The sequence below is a fragment of the Phallusia mammillata genome, chromosome 6, assembly GCF_965637545.1.
Source record: "Phallusia mammillata chromosome 6, kaPhaMamm4.hap1.1, whole genome shotgun sequence".
Lineage (NCBI taxonomy): Eukaryota > Metazoa > Chordata > Ascidiacea > Phlebobranchia > Ascidiidae > Phallusia > Phallusia mammillata.
In genome coordinates, this window is record NC_137257.1 from 17,454,073 (window position 1) to 17,468,663 (window position 14,591).

Below are 14,591 nucleotides of genomic sequence, written 5' to 3' on the forward strand. Positions count from 1 at the left end.
ACACCCTAACCCAGTGGTTCCTAAACTATGCCCATAGAGCTGTATAAACGATTGTTTAACCAAACTACATTTTGAAATGACACTACAAATTGGTAATGTGATATATAATATTTGTTCTTGTATAGTAGGGTAATACGCTGCTAAGAACAAATAGGCATTATGTTTTAAGCTTGTTGGTTGCTAAGTTAAATGTAGAATTTAATTCCTTCAATTCTTTTCGAAATTAACCATGACAAATACGGTAGGAAAAATCAATTTCCACAGAGCAATGCTTGTTTCTTTCTCTTTAGCTTCCGCGGGAAGTGAACAAAATTCACTAATTGGTGCAACAAGGCTTGCCATTGGTCGGCTGAAGGGCGCCAGGGTGACGTTTCACAAGCAAGCGTTCTAAAAGGGGGAACGGGACCACGTACCACGGAAGCGTGCAATCGTTCATTCTTCTTCTGCTGCTCGCGTTGAAGTTGGATGTTCAAATGGAGTTCGTAAAGGTAATTTTGTTTTTATAAAAGTTTGATACGAATTTCTTTTTAATGTAACGGTATTGATGTGGAGGCAAACTTGGGTGCACACTGGTTTGCTTTTGCGGCAATACCGAATTGCAATGTTTGATAAATTCAATACATATGTAAATTTACCCGACAAAAAGATAGTAAATATAGTGAAAACCAGTGTAATACATGTGTACAAGTTCAAAATAAATTGTAAGTCTGTGCGTAGTTTATGGTTACAATCTGGTAATACTACAAAAAATACTCGCGGATTTTGTTACGTGATACTTTCCTATTCATAGATTGTTTATTTTGCTGCGGTATGATGGCACGTTTAATATGGTAATCAAACCAGTTCTCTTGCCTGAGCTATTAGTCATCGTCGGAAAGTCCAAAAATAAAACAAATAGATGCTGAAACTGCGCTGCTATTCTGGTCGAATGACCAACCGCATGCAATCCACTAAAATAGACATAAAGAGGGTAAAAATTACGTGCATCTTGCTATTAGCGAAGAGAGATCTGTTGTTTTATGTATCTTAAGAAAGCTGCGCAGCCGTACAATGCATTTGTATGAAGAGCCATCTCGCCTACAACAGGAAACCTTTAACAATCAAGGTCAAACTCAGAATGGAGGTAAGGTCTCATGTTAAATTAATATGGAGTAAGCTATCTAGCGATTAATTCTAGCAAGAAATCAGTTGGAGGCCTTAAAGGCGTAAATTATGCAGACATGGGTATTGCTTAAAACAGTGCTCTTCAACCTTTTTTTGGTGTGGTGACGAGCTCATGCACCCTGTTTACTTAGAAGATAAACTTAGATAAAAAGCGATATGAAAAATCGTGTTGCATATCATCTTGTCAATTAACTCAATTAAAAAGTATTTATTCGCGAATTTTCTATGTAACATGGGCGAAAAAACCAACACTCGATATCCTTACATCACCCGAATGTAACACAGCCACTATCAAACTATACACGAGGATAAACCATCGAAAAAGTTTACCTGGGTTATGCATCAGTTGAAACCTACATCTTTTTTTCTAATATCTTGAAAGTCAAATAATGGTTCATTAAAAGTTTGTGATGCACCCTTGTATACCTTTTCGTACCGGTTGAAGAGCACTGGCTTAAAACATCTAATCACATATTGTAACCAAGAGTGACTTGAAAGAGAAGCTGCTTTATGTTCATAAACAGAAACTGGTGTTCGGCACGTTGGCAAAAACTAAAATACAGTAGTTTTGATTTTCATTCTTTGATTTTGTTTACCTGGCTTAATTAATATAATAAGCAAATAGCAGTGTACTTTCCGAAGCTCGTTTCTTGTAAAAGTATCAATCTCTATTTCTTGATACAATTGTTTATAATACCCTTTGAAAGACGTTAATTATTTCATATTTTTTAGGCGACCCGTTTGATCCTAGAACTGTTCGGAAGCCACAAACATGGGAAAAATATAGTAGCACAGTCTCAAAGAAGTTGTTTTTGATAGTAATCATTGTCTTGATGATTGTAACTGTTGGTGGATTTATTGGAGTCTATGTTATGGTGGGTTAAGAGGCAAATAGCTAAACCGTTTTTACACAGTTGCTGGGACTTTGTAACAATTTTCAGCTGTAATTTTCCAAGCTTTTCCGGTCAAGGCGTAAAACAATTTCGATTTTCACTTGCTTGTTTAATAATGACCTTAGTTCCGAATAACCAAATAATGTAGTTATAAAGTAGCTATACTCTGCTTACCTTTGATTGTTGATTTCAGTTTCTTGATTTGCGAAATTTGCATGCAAGCAACGCAGTTCCTTTAGGATCTAATTCCTCTGTCATAGGTGCTTCATTGGGGACCCAAAACGGTAAGCAACGAGGCATATTGACAATGTGGTTGCGAGCGTTTGAATGTTTCTATTAATGTAAAAAGCACATATACAAAATTCCTTCTCACGTTTTAAAATTATAAAAATTCTACTAGTCATTGAACATTTAACGTAAAGATAATAGACATCGTTTTTGTAATTTTTAACGTATTTTTTATGTATGTTGTACACCTTAACATACATGTTGTTCTAATGCCGATAAATTATCGGTCGCTTTTACACCACTGAGCTTGTTTTATCGCTACGGTGGTGCGTGTTTGCAGCCGCGCGATCTTGTTATCGCTGTTTTACATGTGTGTGTTTTGCATTTTGTCGCTTTAAAAGAAATTTGTCTTGCAAGTTATGTCATTATCCTGATGAAGGCGTCTTGTATATAGGACGTCGAAACGTCGATTGTTTACAATAAAACTGCTGGATGAGCAATACTTGGTCATACATGTTGTTTAATAGAATTGTAAGTAAGGTCGGGCCTTGCGATCGAGTTCGGGCCTGAGTTGAAACAAAACAAGCTTAGTCTGGACCTGATTTCACACACGGCAACTTTAGTGTTATAATTTAACGTTGATAACACTTTTGGGTCAAGTTTGGGCTTTAAGCTTCAAAATGCAATGAATTTAAACCAGCAATCAGAAACCGCTGGTAAATCTTTTGCTTAACTTTAAAACTGAATCCACATTAAAATTGCAAATTAACCTCAACGTGTTATTTAAAGTTGCGCTACCGGTTCGATGTGCTGACAATCCTGCAGTTTGTAATCACAACGGGACATGCTATGACACATCGACTGGATACGTATGTTTGTGCAATGCTTGGTACACAGGAAGGAATTGCGAGACAGGTAATAATTTAGCATCCATTCGCAGCCGTTGGTTCACATTCGGGCCTAAACATGTTTTAAGCGCCAGACCTAAGTATATTTGATATATAAAGACATAAATATATTAATAACCTACACAACGTTTTTTTGCATGTGCATAAATGATTTTCCTGAAAGTAGGTTATACCAAATTTCATATGATATGCCAGCACGTTTCTTCTGAAATCTTCATCAACAAATCAGACCATACTATACGAAGACAAAAAATGCTTGTCGAATATTTGGCGATTTTAAAACTGGTTTTGGCAGAAAGTTATTGGTAAGCTTATTTAAAGACAAAATCATACAACTCTTCGAGGACACCTAAGCTTATATAAGGGTTTTAAATTGTCAAATCTTGTTCGGCAAAAGACCTTAAAACATTGTTTTAAACTAGTGAGGCCATACTCAACAACGTATCGTTCACCATGACGTCTTGTTACAAATTGGGCGAAATGGAAACGAGTCATGCCATGTTAATAAGTTAGTACTTAGCTTTGCCCCTTCCAAGAAGGCTGAAGAAAGAGCATTTTTTGTTATATATGGTTAGGACTTCAAGGAATAATCTGGTGATTAATGCAAAGCAATGCCATAAATGGGGTGAAAAATTTCGCTGTTTTGTCTCATACACTAAAATCGTTGAAATAAAATTGAAATAAGCACACAGTCAGTTCTTAAAGGTTTTAAACAAGTTACATTTTTCCAGTGCTTCGCGATCATCTGGTTGTTACAACGCTAAACACGTGGGTGGACGCGCGGAATTACTGCAAGCTCATTGGTGGAGACTTGGTGACGTGGGGAATAAGAAATGCAGCTGTTCGTAGGTAAATGAAGTTCCATCTGTCAGGCAATATAAGGAAGTTTTTTGATTTCTTATCTTACCTTATTTTTAAAAAGCTACGTTTAATTATAAAGATTGAAGTAAATTAAACATTATTAATTCAGTCTACACATTATATAAAAATTAAATACCATAAATGCGAATCATTTTTAATTCAGCGATTTAATTATGGCAGTATACTGCAAAACAGACTTATTTAGATCAAAGCTGAATTTGGCCTGATGGTTTCAGCCCCGTTGCAGTGCAGTTGGAGCGAATTATTCCCAATACGTTTCCCTAAAAAGCATGTCACTAAACCCCCTTGTGGATAATGATATTAATTATGCGACATTTGTGCTGCTTTTTAGATCTATCATAAACCAACTTTTGAGACCAATAAAGGGGGACGGCTTCTGGATTGGGTTAACGGACAGACAAAAAGAAAGCAGGTGGGTTTACGTTGATGGAGTTTCGGCGACTTTAAACAACACCGATTTTTACAACTTGGAACCTAACAACCTAGGAAGTATTACCGGAAGTGCCAACTGCGCTCAAGTGTTTCGCGGATTCAGTTTTCAAATGGACGACGACGTTTGCAGAGCACTAAAATTTCCGATTTGTGAACGCCGTTAAATTCTTTAAAGTTCGTTTTGATTTAAATTGCTGTGTGTTACTAGTTTGTCCACAAAGAGCGTACGAGAGCTGTAAAAGCTGGGGGCGATTAGGCCTCGTTCGAGCATAACTTTTTGTACAACGGGCCTAATTTTAACCGGACTTTTTACTTGGCCACATTTGTGTCACAATTTTAAGTTGGGTATTCAAGAACTTAACCCAAAATTTAGATTGTTTGGATTAATACAGGATTTCGGTAGAATTCGGACTATTTCTTTCGTGTTTGGGTCTAAATTTAGGCCGCTTACAGTTTCGATGCGTTACTTGGTCGGCTGACTTGTAAAAACAAGTCAAGATAGATGGACCAAAAGTGATAGGTTAATTGACAAACCTCCCAGTAAAAAGGACAAAGTTGCAAACTATGGTTGTTCAACCCTTACAATTTCATTGGATACAACATTATGTAGGGCATGAAATGATGATGAATACAAAACATGTCAACTCTGGGGGAAAAAACAAAATAGTCTGAGTTTGGAGTTAGACCATTAGCCGCGTTTGGACCATTAGCTCATAACGAAGTACCTAAACACATTTTTTGTTTATTCTATTAAAATCATTTGAGGTCGTTTGTAGGTGCCAGTGCTGGTCACCATGATACGATATGCATCAAGTTTACATTTTAGTAGGTCACCATAGATCAAAACTGTGGTACGCGTACCACTAGTGGCCAGCCGGGACTTTTTAGGTGGTACGCGAGTAGCTTTCTGTGATTCCTAATTTAAGTCCGATCTAAAATTGCAACTGAACTGACCTAACTGATCAGCCCTGGTTTGGTTGAAACTCGTGTTTTGGACATTCTTTTGAAATTGCTAAATATGCTAGCCAGGGGCTGAGAAAGTGGGCTTATTTCTTGGTCTATCCATTCAGACAGGGTTTAGGTTTGGGTGGTACGCAGCGATAGAAAAAAATGTCAGGTTGTGCGCGATCCGTACATAATTGAGAACCACTGCCATAGATGAATAAAACCATTAGGAAAAGCGACTTCTTCCAGAGAAGAGAGAAGAAAGGAAGGAATTTAAAAATGACACATTAGGAAAATGGTCACCAAGCAAACAACCAAATGTGGGCGTATCAAGCGACTGGCTTTAGTATTAAATGTAATCGTTTGTTTAAAAGCGGTTTGCCCCCGCAAACCAATCAGTTACTGTATGTTGAGGTATGACTCAATAGAGGAAGTGAGGTGAATATCTATTAACGGTAATCTTAGAACGAAAGTCATCTATAGATAGAGTAGGGGAGCATGCAACTGTACCTATAAAAATGAGCATCAGTTGGTTCAAATCAAGGAATATACATTTCGCCTGTGTGGCATCATTAGTTCCTGGAAATCGAATACAAATCGATATAAAAATTATTTTTAAACAAACACTCCAAAATAAATAAAAGCACTAAAACAGCATAACAATAAAGTAAGGGATTGCTGTGACTAACTGCCAAAGCTATATCTGAACCAATCTCAAAACCCAAACAAAAACAAGCGCTCTGGACACCGAATCGAGAGAAAAAAAGAAAAGGCGTAAAAAGTAGGACAGGCACGCGCATGCTGGGAGATACCAACAGCGGTGGGTGCCGATGAAGTTTTAAACGTACTCGAGGCAGGACCATTTCTTGAATATTTATTTTAGAGTCCAATATTTTTGCTATTTGGCCTCGCACATGTCTAATTTTTCTTTTTTAGGGATTTCAACAAAGGTAACACGGAAACATGTGGCGATGTCAAGTTTCCTTTTCAAAATATTAATGTGGTTGCTGTAATTAAATGTTTTCCAAATCGCCCTGTGTCCTACCATCGTACAGCAAAAGGAATTGTTGGTTTGGTCAACATAGAAAGCATGGTATTCATTGCATTTAGCCACATAAATACCGTTGTCGGGTAACCAAGGGTTTGTTTGAGACGCGATGCGCCTTCAGCTTTCCAGGCTGGTATGGTAGAGCTCATCATTTTAGTTAAGTCTGCGCTCCCCAACAACAACGGACTTAAATATGCTAAGTGAGTAATGTGATGTTCCGTGTAAAAAAGGCGATTGATTGCAGTGGGCTTAACAAAATCAGTCTGAATAAATCCGAAATGATTTTGCGAAAAAAAAAACATATATGCAGTACGTCCAGGAATTCCACCTGCTCATCTTTCTTTGCAGTGCAGAGGCTGCGAAACCTAGGCTTCAGATTGTAGTTCTCCAGTCCCATAATCAGTGCAGCCTGTATATGTCAATTTGAAGCAGGGCTACATTAGCTAAAGACACCGAATGGTTGTCTCCGGTTATTATTCCCTCGGTTTGTTTGTGATATTTTCCATCATGCTCGGTAACGATATTGTCAACGGTAACCAGTATTAGGTGCAGTAGCAACGACGTCTGCAGCCGTTATAATAATGCTACTTCCTATTTGTTCAGCTCTGTTTAGGTTTGCTTCTTTCCAATTTTTCACAGCATCCACATATTGCCTGCTATCCCGAGAGTATTCCTTGATTCCCGATTGACAGTATCTCACTGCAATAGGTTGCAGGATGTTGGGATCATCGATGTAACCCGCGACATCATTGTGTGACCAACCGTTTGCACCAGTCTTACGGGAATGTCTCGGGCCACAACAGTTGTAAGCTCGTTTTGTGTTAGCTTGGGTGTTTTTAGAAGTGGTTAAGCATAAGCAGGGTCTAAGTATTCCGCGCGAGCATCTGAAACTCTATGGTAGTTATGCCCAATAACCTTCATACCAACAGCACACAAGAGTATTTTCTTCTGATATTACAGATTTCAGAGTTCTTTTGCATAACATTCGCAGGTTTCTCTAATTGCACCGCACGTTTAGTTTTTTTTATCATGTAGTCATAGTCTTTAAAGTCCACTAACACAATTTTGCCATCTTTGTCAATTTTGCATATTACTAACTTATATCTTGTTTATTAACTAGCTTTCTTAGCTCTTGCAGTGCTTTGCGTCGTTAGGTTGTTTCTCAGTATGGAAATGAACATTTACGACAATAATCGGCCTGATAACTTGGAAGCAAACAACCATGGACCTTCACAACAAGAAGACGGTAAATGGCTTAACTTATTTGTTTGTTGTGATAAATATAAACATTAAATTAAATGAGTTTGTAGCCCTAACAATTTAAAAGAGATTTTTTTACATTCGTTATTCCAAAGGCTACTTCATATTTTTTTCAAAACGGTCCCTTTGCCATTATTTCGAGGGCTCGCGGTCCTTAAGCCTAAATGTGTATTTCATAAAAACTAAAGTTGGTTGCAGGATTTTAGCTAATTATGCAAAATTGCGCATAACAATCATCCAAAGACAGCATATGACATCACAAACAGGACAAAAAACATTACGATTGTGCGCGAACAATTGCATTTTTGATAGTTGTCATTCAATAAAGGCCATTGTTTAGCAATGGAGACTTATATTTTTGATGGAGAGGTGGGAAGTATATTGATGGAGAGGTGGTCACCGACAATAGCGCTGTCTTCCCTCCTGGGCAACCGGACAACTATAACGGAGAGCACTGCGCTGAGATTCGAAACGCCAACTATGATTATACATTGAATGATAATAATTGTATGGTTTCTCTACTTTCAATTTGCGAGCGAATTTAAGTTCGACATCTAGTGGTTTGGTAATGGTAAAGTTTCACAAACCAACTTTATGTTGGGAAAACCGAGAATTAAAAAACACTAATCAAAGTTGCTATAGCAACTATACTACTATAATGTTGTAGGCTTAACTGCAAACGATCCACTAACCATTTCGTTTAGCGATTAAAGTCGTTTTAACTATCTAGGTTCATTTGATCTTTTGGATGGTCACCCAAAAGATTATGCATATATAATTAATTAGCAAACACATGTTCAGCACACAAAAAAACACTTGTAAGCAAATTGCAAACCAAAGTCTTATTTCATTTAACAAAAATGTAAAAATAATTTCCGCAATTTCTTTTTTATTTCATTTACCAATTAGGATTTTAAATCATTTGTATTTTGTAATTCTGTAAATGAATGCATTTAACGCATGGCTTTCAGGACATAACAATCTAACTACGTTTACAACAATTTTCGGTTTCTAACTTACATCAATTATGTTTGTCGAAAATATAACGTAGGCTGTTAAGATATTTAAAGGTATTGACACAGAAAGTAAAAAATGGAGCAACGAGCTTTTATCAACATACGTTTGCGCCACAGTTTCAAAACTTACAACTTCTGCAAGCAAAAGCTCACCCTTTAATGTGCTTTGCGTCTAGAGTTTTTGCTTTTGTACAGTTGCAGATTTTTTCGTGTCGTATTTTGAATGAAGATTCGGGTTAAAAAGCAATGTTTCAAAAAAATCCAATAAGACCGGATTGAATGCAATGTTCTGTCACTTGTTTGCAGTTTTGTGTTTAGATATAACTTACAACTCACACAGTTGAATTGCGTTATCACGATCATTTTTTGGTTATTACAATATATTTGTCGTTGTTCATTAAACAGTCTTGGTAGTAAATTATTTTTCCTTGTAAATCTGTAAATACACACATGCAAAAATAAATTACGATTCGAACTATATTTGTTTTTTTTACGAAAATAAAAAATACCTTATATGACATATCTCATAGAAAGTCGAATAAAGCAAACAGGTTCAGCAAAGCATACTCTAGCAATGTATACCAATTTGGTAAAAAGCCAAATTCAAAACCTATACTTAACGTATAAGAGTTTCGATTTTTAACCAGTTAGACATTAAAACCTTCTCTTGAGGCCCAATAGATGCAGTTTAACGTCTTGTCCAGGGCAACCTTAATTCAGTACAACTGTTTCATACAACTCTATATTCCAAAGATCAAGTTTTCTCTGTACAAATAACACAGGCTATACACAATAAACGACCATTCGTTTTCAGTACAAGATAGTAACATTAGACTTTAATATTTCGACAAACAATTGGGGACTAATACGTGGCATAATACTTAGTTGAAGTCGAGTAACCATAGCTGTAACCTATACACAATTAATTAGCAACCTGTTTTACACCCACAGCATAAATCCCAAAACTTATACAACCAATAATTGGTATACACTACAACATACACTACACAAACAAAATTTCAACACATTTACAAATAATATGTTCAAAATCATCTACGTGTAGATTGAAGACAGATCGGTGGCAAAAAAAGATAAAAAATGAAAAAAAAACACCTACATGATTGGTTTGTGTCGGTGCTCAGATCTGCGCAATATACTGTAGGTTTCTTTTTACCTGACAATAGTAATTGTCGAAACGTTGTAATGTTTTTCACTTAGATATGGCTTGTATCTTTTCGCTGAGAATATATACCTGCATTTAAAGTTTAAAATGTGACAAGTGTGTTCTGTTCTTATGCATAATTAAAGTTACTGATCACCAAATTTCGAAAAAAAAACAGAACATGATCAAACAGAGTCATAATAAGGTAGGCAGCTGAACGCCAGGCTTCTTTGAGCATAAGGCAAATTAGGCGACCTATGACAATAATGCGTGCGAATTCTTACAGTGACAAGTCTAGAAGTGCCAGGTATACATCAGTCCCATCAACCGCACCCGAGCCGTTATGAAAATTATAATTTTTCAATTACACAGTCAGTGGTACAAAACAGCAATAATGTTAATGTTCCTGTTTTTAAAGGTTTTAGCTTAGTACCACTTTTTTACAGTTTCGTTCTGGTTTTGGACTTTTTAACTTTAGTAACAGGAGTTACATTTTGTCGTCTTGTGGTAATTTTTGTTTTACGAATTTTGATAATTGCCCAAACCCAAAATTTTACTTTTTTGCCTAGATTTCTAACACAGGCAGCATTTAGCAACCACCAACATCTGAATTGTACCAAAATGCAGAAACAACGTGGTCGAGTGAGGCTGTATTTCGCTATGGTACTGTAGCTGGGTGCCATCTAAACTCTCCGAAAACCACTTATTTGGTGCAATACTTCAAAGTTACGAAGATAACGCCACATAAAATGTCTATGATACAATAATTCAGTCATAACTAGGAATTGAAAATATTTGAAAAATGAAATGAAAAAAGTTCATTTAGGCAGAATTGAATCACCATAGTGCGACCCATTTTTTGACCCTGCGCGACCCATGTTTGGGTCGCGACCCATACTTTGAGAACCAATGATATAACGCATAGTTAAAACAATGTAAATGAATTTGTAGGCAAGGCTGTTGAGGTTTTTTTCCCCAGGAATTTCGAATCATTCGTAATTCAACGCTTGAAATTGGTTTGGGCCAAACACAACGTGTGAATTCTGTCTTTGGCCCTATAGTCACTGCAGTATTGTCATTTGGAGTGTTATTCATTGGAACGTGTATGCGTTAGCTCAGCAAGGTAATGTAGCAAGATTTGGTTTTTCATCAAATTCACTCCCAGGCCGTAATGCGAACCGTCAAAACTGTGAACAAGCTTTGTGATTTGACGAAAGTCGAACAAAGGTATGTTGTGCTTTTCACAATAAACTCGCATCTCTCTGCTGTACTTGGCCGAGGCTTGGTTGTTTTGGTAAGGAATGTACTCAATTGGCCTTAATAAGCCAGTGAGAAGAGGTAGAATAAAGAAAACTCGTGGCCAGCGGGAGTCTATCGAAGCATTGGTGTTTTTGTAGAAATCTTTGCGGATTTTTAGAGCCGGTTCCAAGTATTTGTTGATGACTGATGGAGCGTGTAGGTTCATATGAACGCCGACCCCCACTAACAAAAGCGAACCTATAGGAAAACATGGGAATATTTAAACATATGAGAATAAGGTATTTCGAAACCAAAATATCAAGTATACTTAACAAGAATCACAGCTTACAATGATAGATAAAGAATATCGGGTCTGTAAGAGATAGGACGGGCTATGTAACGTGTAGGACTACCGTTATAGCTTGTCTGTAAAAACGCAGGATATGTTGGTTTTGTCAGTCCATGAAGACCAGCGAGCACGGCATACTCATTTATAAATCACGGTACGACAGGCACAATGAAGGCGTTATACCGAAATAAGTCTGTTTTTAAGACATTCTCAAATGGCAAGGCACCTGTGGTGGGATTCGAATCCACAAAAGGAGTCTTTTCGAGACACATTTTAAGCGAGGTTGCTTAAAACCCACTCAGCTTCCTTCGATGACAGAAATTATGGCTTGTAAATATTTTAGCAGAAGTTCATGTGCAGATGCACCATAAAGCCAAGTCACTATGTGACACTTCCTTTAGCGACAACTGAATGCACTTTTCGACAAAATTTTATTAAAAGATCTCAACAAACCTCGTTTTCCGATTAAACTTTTCATCAATTCACGAAACTTCGCGCTTTCCGTTAAACTAAAATACACGTGAGTAGTGGCTGTAAAGTTGGGTTTACTGACTCCACTACATAACTTTTCCGGTTGAAGTACGTCGTCCAGAGTTTTTATCACCGTTCGACAATCGTCCCAAAAGAAGAACCTCTCCGCAACACACTTTTCTTTCTGTTTGCCCGTCATTCCTTTGCCCCAGGCTCCCCGCACGGTGTCATCATTGAGCGTCATGGCAAAGCCAGCAAACATGTTTCGCATTAATGAGTCCCCGACAAAATATATGTCGTCGAAGGGTGATCTTTTAATGACTTCACATGCTTGGAAACCAGAAAATCGAATCCAGGTGCATCGCGGATCCCATGGTTTCCACTGAGACAGCTCGGCGTAGAGGTACATCCTTGTATCCACGCAACTGCACGAATTTTTGATCACAATTATTATAAACTGATTTGACTTAAAAGTTTAATTTGAGCCCGATTAAGTGATCGTTTCTTAATAACACTTTCGGGCCTCATCAAATTGGTGGATACAAGTCTTTCAGAAATGACAACAGGAATTGAACTGACGATCAATGTTTGTCTTTTTCAACTGCAAAACAGTAAAACCGAGGGCCGACAAACCTTGAAAACGAAATCGGCCAGTTTTAGGAAAAGGAGCATACATTTCGTCTGAATGGCATTATTGTTACTTTTAATTTTTAATTAAGTTAGTAATTTTAATTACAAAAATGGGCATTAGGGTATGTCGCAGTGCCCTTTTTGAACTGTTGAACTATAGAATGGCATCTGACCTGCTAATGTTTTTTAGGAAACACGGGTGGTTATAACATTGGTGCCAGTAGTTTATAACATTCGGTGCCAGTATTACAGAGTTAGTTTTGTACCCCTAGGAGCGCTGGCGACCGTGTTGATGTTATTAGAGCAAATCAAAACCTATAGGGAAGTCCATTGTCACGGACAGGTCAAAATAAAAACAAATTTGAACCGATGTGTCAATGTCATTTGATCTCATGCGAACCGAGCCTATAGAACAATGGCAAAATAATGTCAACACCGCTCACGTGACTATTTTACATGAAACGTTCGAAAAAAGCGTGTTGGACATTTTTTATGTGGACATTTTTTATGACAGTAATTTAGATTTGGTTCCCACTAGTTTATTTTTTAAGCTGGACGCAAAGAACTTCTAAAAGTCTTTCCATTTGAATGAGTTTATAATTAACATAAGTGCATGGTCATTTTGTTTACAAAATGCTTGAGTCACTAACGCTTGATTTTACGCCCATCCTGTTTAAACTTGCGCAGTGTTGTTAGATTTACGATGCAAATAAACAATTATTTGTAACCATTTTTTATAAAAATAGTGTAGTATTAACGAAATTCAGCAGTAAACTTACATTTTATTTAAGCAATTTCTCGTAAAACATATTTGAAAAAAATTACATAACTAAAACAAAACAAAAAGTTGAGTATACCTTTGGCAGTCGCAAGGTGCTTTTGAAGGTGCTACACACATTCCATCATGTAGATCAGTGCAGCATGGTCGGGGTCCATCTTTATTGCACCAGCTCCCTACGGCTGGCCATTTGCTGGCTACAACCTTGGTTTGTGCACTGCAAAAAAACGCACATAATGTTTTATAGAAGGAGGATTTGTTTTATAGAGGAAGATTGTCCCAGACCAGTAATTTTTAACCGGTGAAAGATCTTTAGGTGCCCTGCACGAAATCAACTAGTTTGGCTAGTATTCCATGGAATACCTGTGCGTTATTTTACGCGCTATTGGCCTCTGCAGGGCGAAGTAACACGTCGCCCAATAGATCGTACCGACTTTTGATACTTGTCAAACTAATGCAAGATTTCCGTGACTCAAAAGGGTTGAAAAACACTGATCTAGATTAACAGCATATCGAATGTCCAATAGCAGTGGTCGGCAACCACCGGGCCACAGCCGGTGCCTGTCCGTGAAGAGTTTGTTTCCGGGCATCATAAAATTTGCTCATGGTTTACATTGAAGTTGTGATAACTGTAATTAGTTTTCAGTGCTGAACATTTGTGGTTTTTAAAGACCGGTCCGCGATAAAAAAAATTCAGTTTCAAACCGGTCTGCAGTGCAAAAAAAGATTAGTCGGAGCATATAAACCAACGTTCGGCGTTTTAGTTTTTTTCTCTTTTCATTGTAAGTTAGTGTAAAGCACATTGTTATCAGAGTTAGACCAAGTCTTATTACGTCTTGCAGAACGTCTGCGTGTTATGAACCATTTTTTTAGCCGCAGACTATTAATAGTCTAAATACCACAATTGTGGTCCCATTTGCTTCTAGGGCTTGAAAAAACGCTGAATCATTAGCGTTGAAAAATATTAATTAAATACCTTATAAATTCAAGGGTGAGAAAAACTGTCAATGATTTTAAAGGGATGCAGACGATTAAAGGTAGGAATTATTTTAGTTACTGCTTTAGTTGTGTTAATACCAGGGGATGTAAATTTGCAATTTTTTTTGAAATTTTGAAATAAGTGTGGTCTTTTATTTTATGACTTACTTCTTATAGCCACATTTCCCATCATCGCGCCACATATTCT

The 14,591-nt window shown here is 37.2% G+C and overlaps 2 protein-coding genes across 3 annotated transcripts; one reads left to right on the forward strand and one right to left on the reverse strand.

Annotated features, from left to right (window-relative positions):
* The first annotated feature begins 536 nt into the window (after positions 1 to 536).
* LOC145234013 (CD209 antigen-like protein B) lies at positions 537 to 8,634 on the forward strand. 2 transcript variants are annotated; one of them, XM_080098787.1, is made up of 7 exons: positions 537 to 1,123; positions 1,897 to 2,039; positions 2,251 to 3,001; positions 3,075 to 3,200; positions 3,925 to 4,042; positions 4,407 to 4,487; positions 4,562 to 8,634. In XM_080098787.1, exons 3-7 carry the CDS (start codon positions 2,971 to 2,973, stop codon positions 4,659 to 4,661), a joined length of 456 nt encoding a protein of 151 aa, XP_079954913.1. In that variant the 5' UTR covers positions 537 to 1,123; positions 1,897 to 2,039; positions 2,251 to 2,970; the 3' UTR covers positions 4,662 to 8,634. The 2 variants fall into 2 exon arrangements, with proteins under 2 accessions (XP_079954913.1, XP_079954912.1); XM_080098786.1 differs by lacking the exons at positions 537 to 1,123; positions 1,897 to 2,039 and having other exon boundaries at positions 2,213 to 3,001; positions 4,407 to 8,634.
* Positions 8,635 to 10,779: 2,145 nt separating this feature from the next.
* On the reverse strand, positions 10,780 to 12,406 carry LOC145234419 (uncharacterized). The gene is made up of 2 exons (XM_080099154.1): positions 11,980 to 12,406; positions 10,780 to 11,435 (listed from the first exon to the last, which is right to left on the reverse strand). The coding sequence occupies exons 1-2, from the start codon at positions 12,404 to 12,406 to the stop codon at positions 11,026 to 11,028; spliced, it is 837 nt and encodes a 278-aa protein (XP_079955280.1). The 3' UTR covers positions 10,780 to 11,025.
* Positions 12,407 to 14,591: the final 2,185 nt, after the last annotated feature.

Coding starts and splice junctions, on each gene's coding strand:
- LOC145234013 (XM_080098786.1), top strand. CDS start 2,971: ATGAATTTAAACCAGCAATCAGAAACCGCTG. Junction 3,002..3,074: donor CCAGCAATCAGAAACCGCTG/GTAAATCTTTTG, acceptor TGTTATTTAAAG/TTGCGCTACCGGTTCGATGT. Junction 3,201..3,924: donor AGGAAGGAATTGCGAGACAG/GTAATAATTTAG, acceptor ACATTTTTCCAG/TGCTTCGCGATCATCTGGTT.
- LOC145234419 (XM_080099154.1), bottom strand. CDS start 12,406: ATGTACCTCTACGCCGAGCTGTCTCAGTGGAAACCATGGGATCCGCGA. Junction 11,436..11,979: donor AAGTTTAATCGGAAAACGAG/GTTTGTTGAGAT, acceptor GTTTTCCTATAG/GTTCGCTTTTGTTAGTGGGG.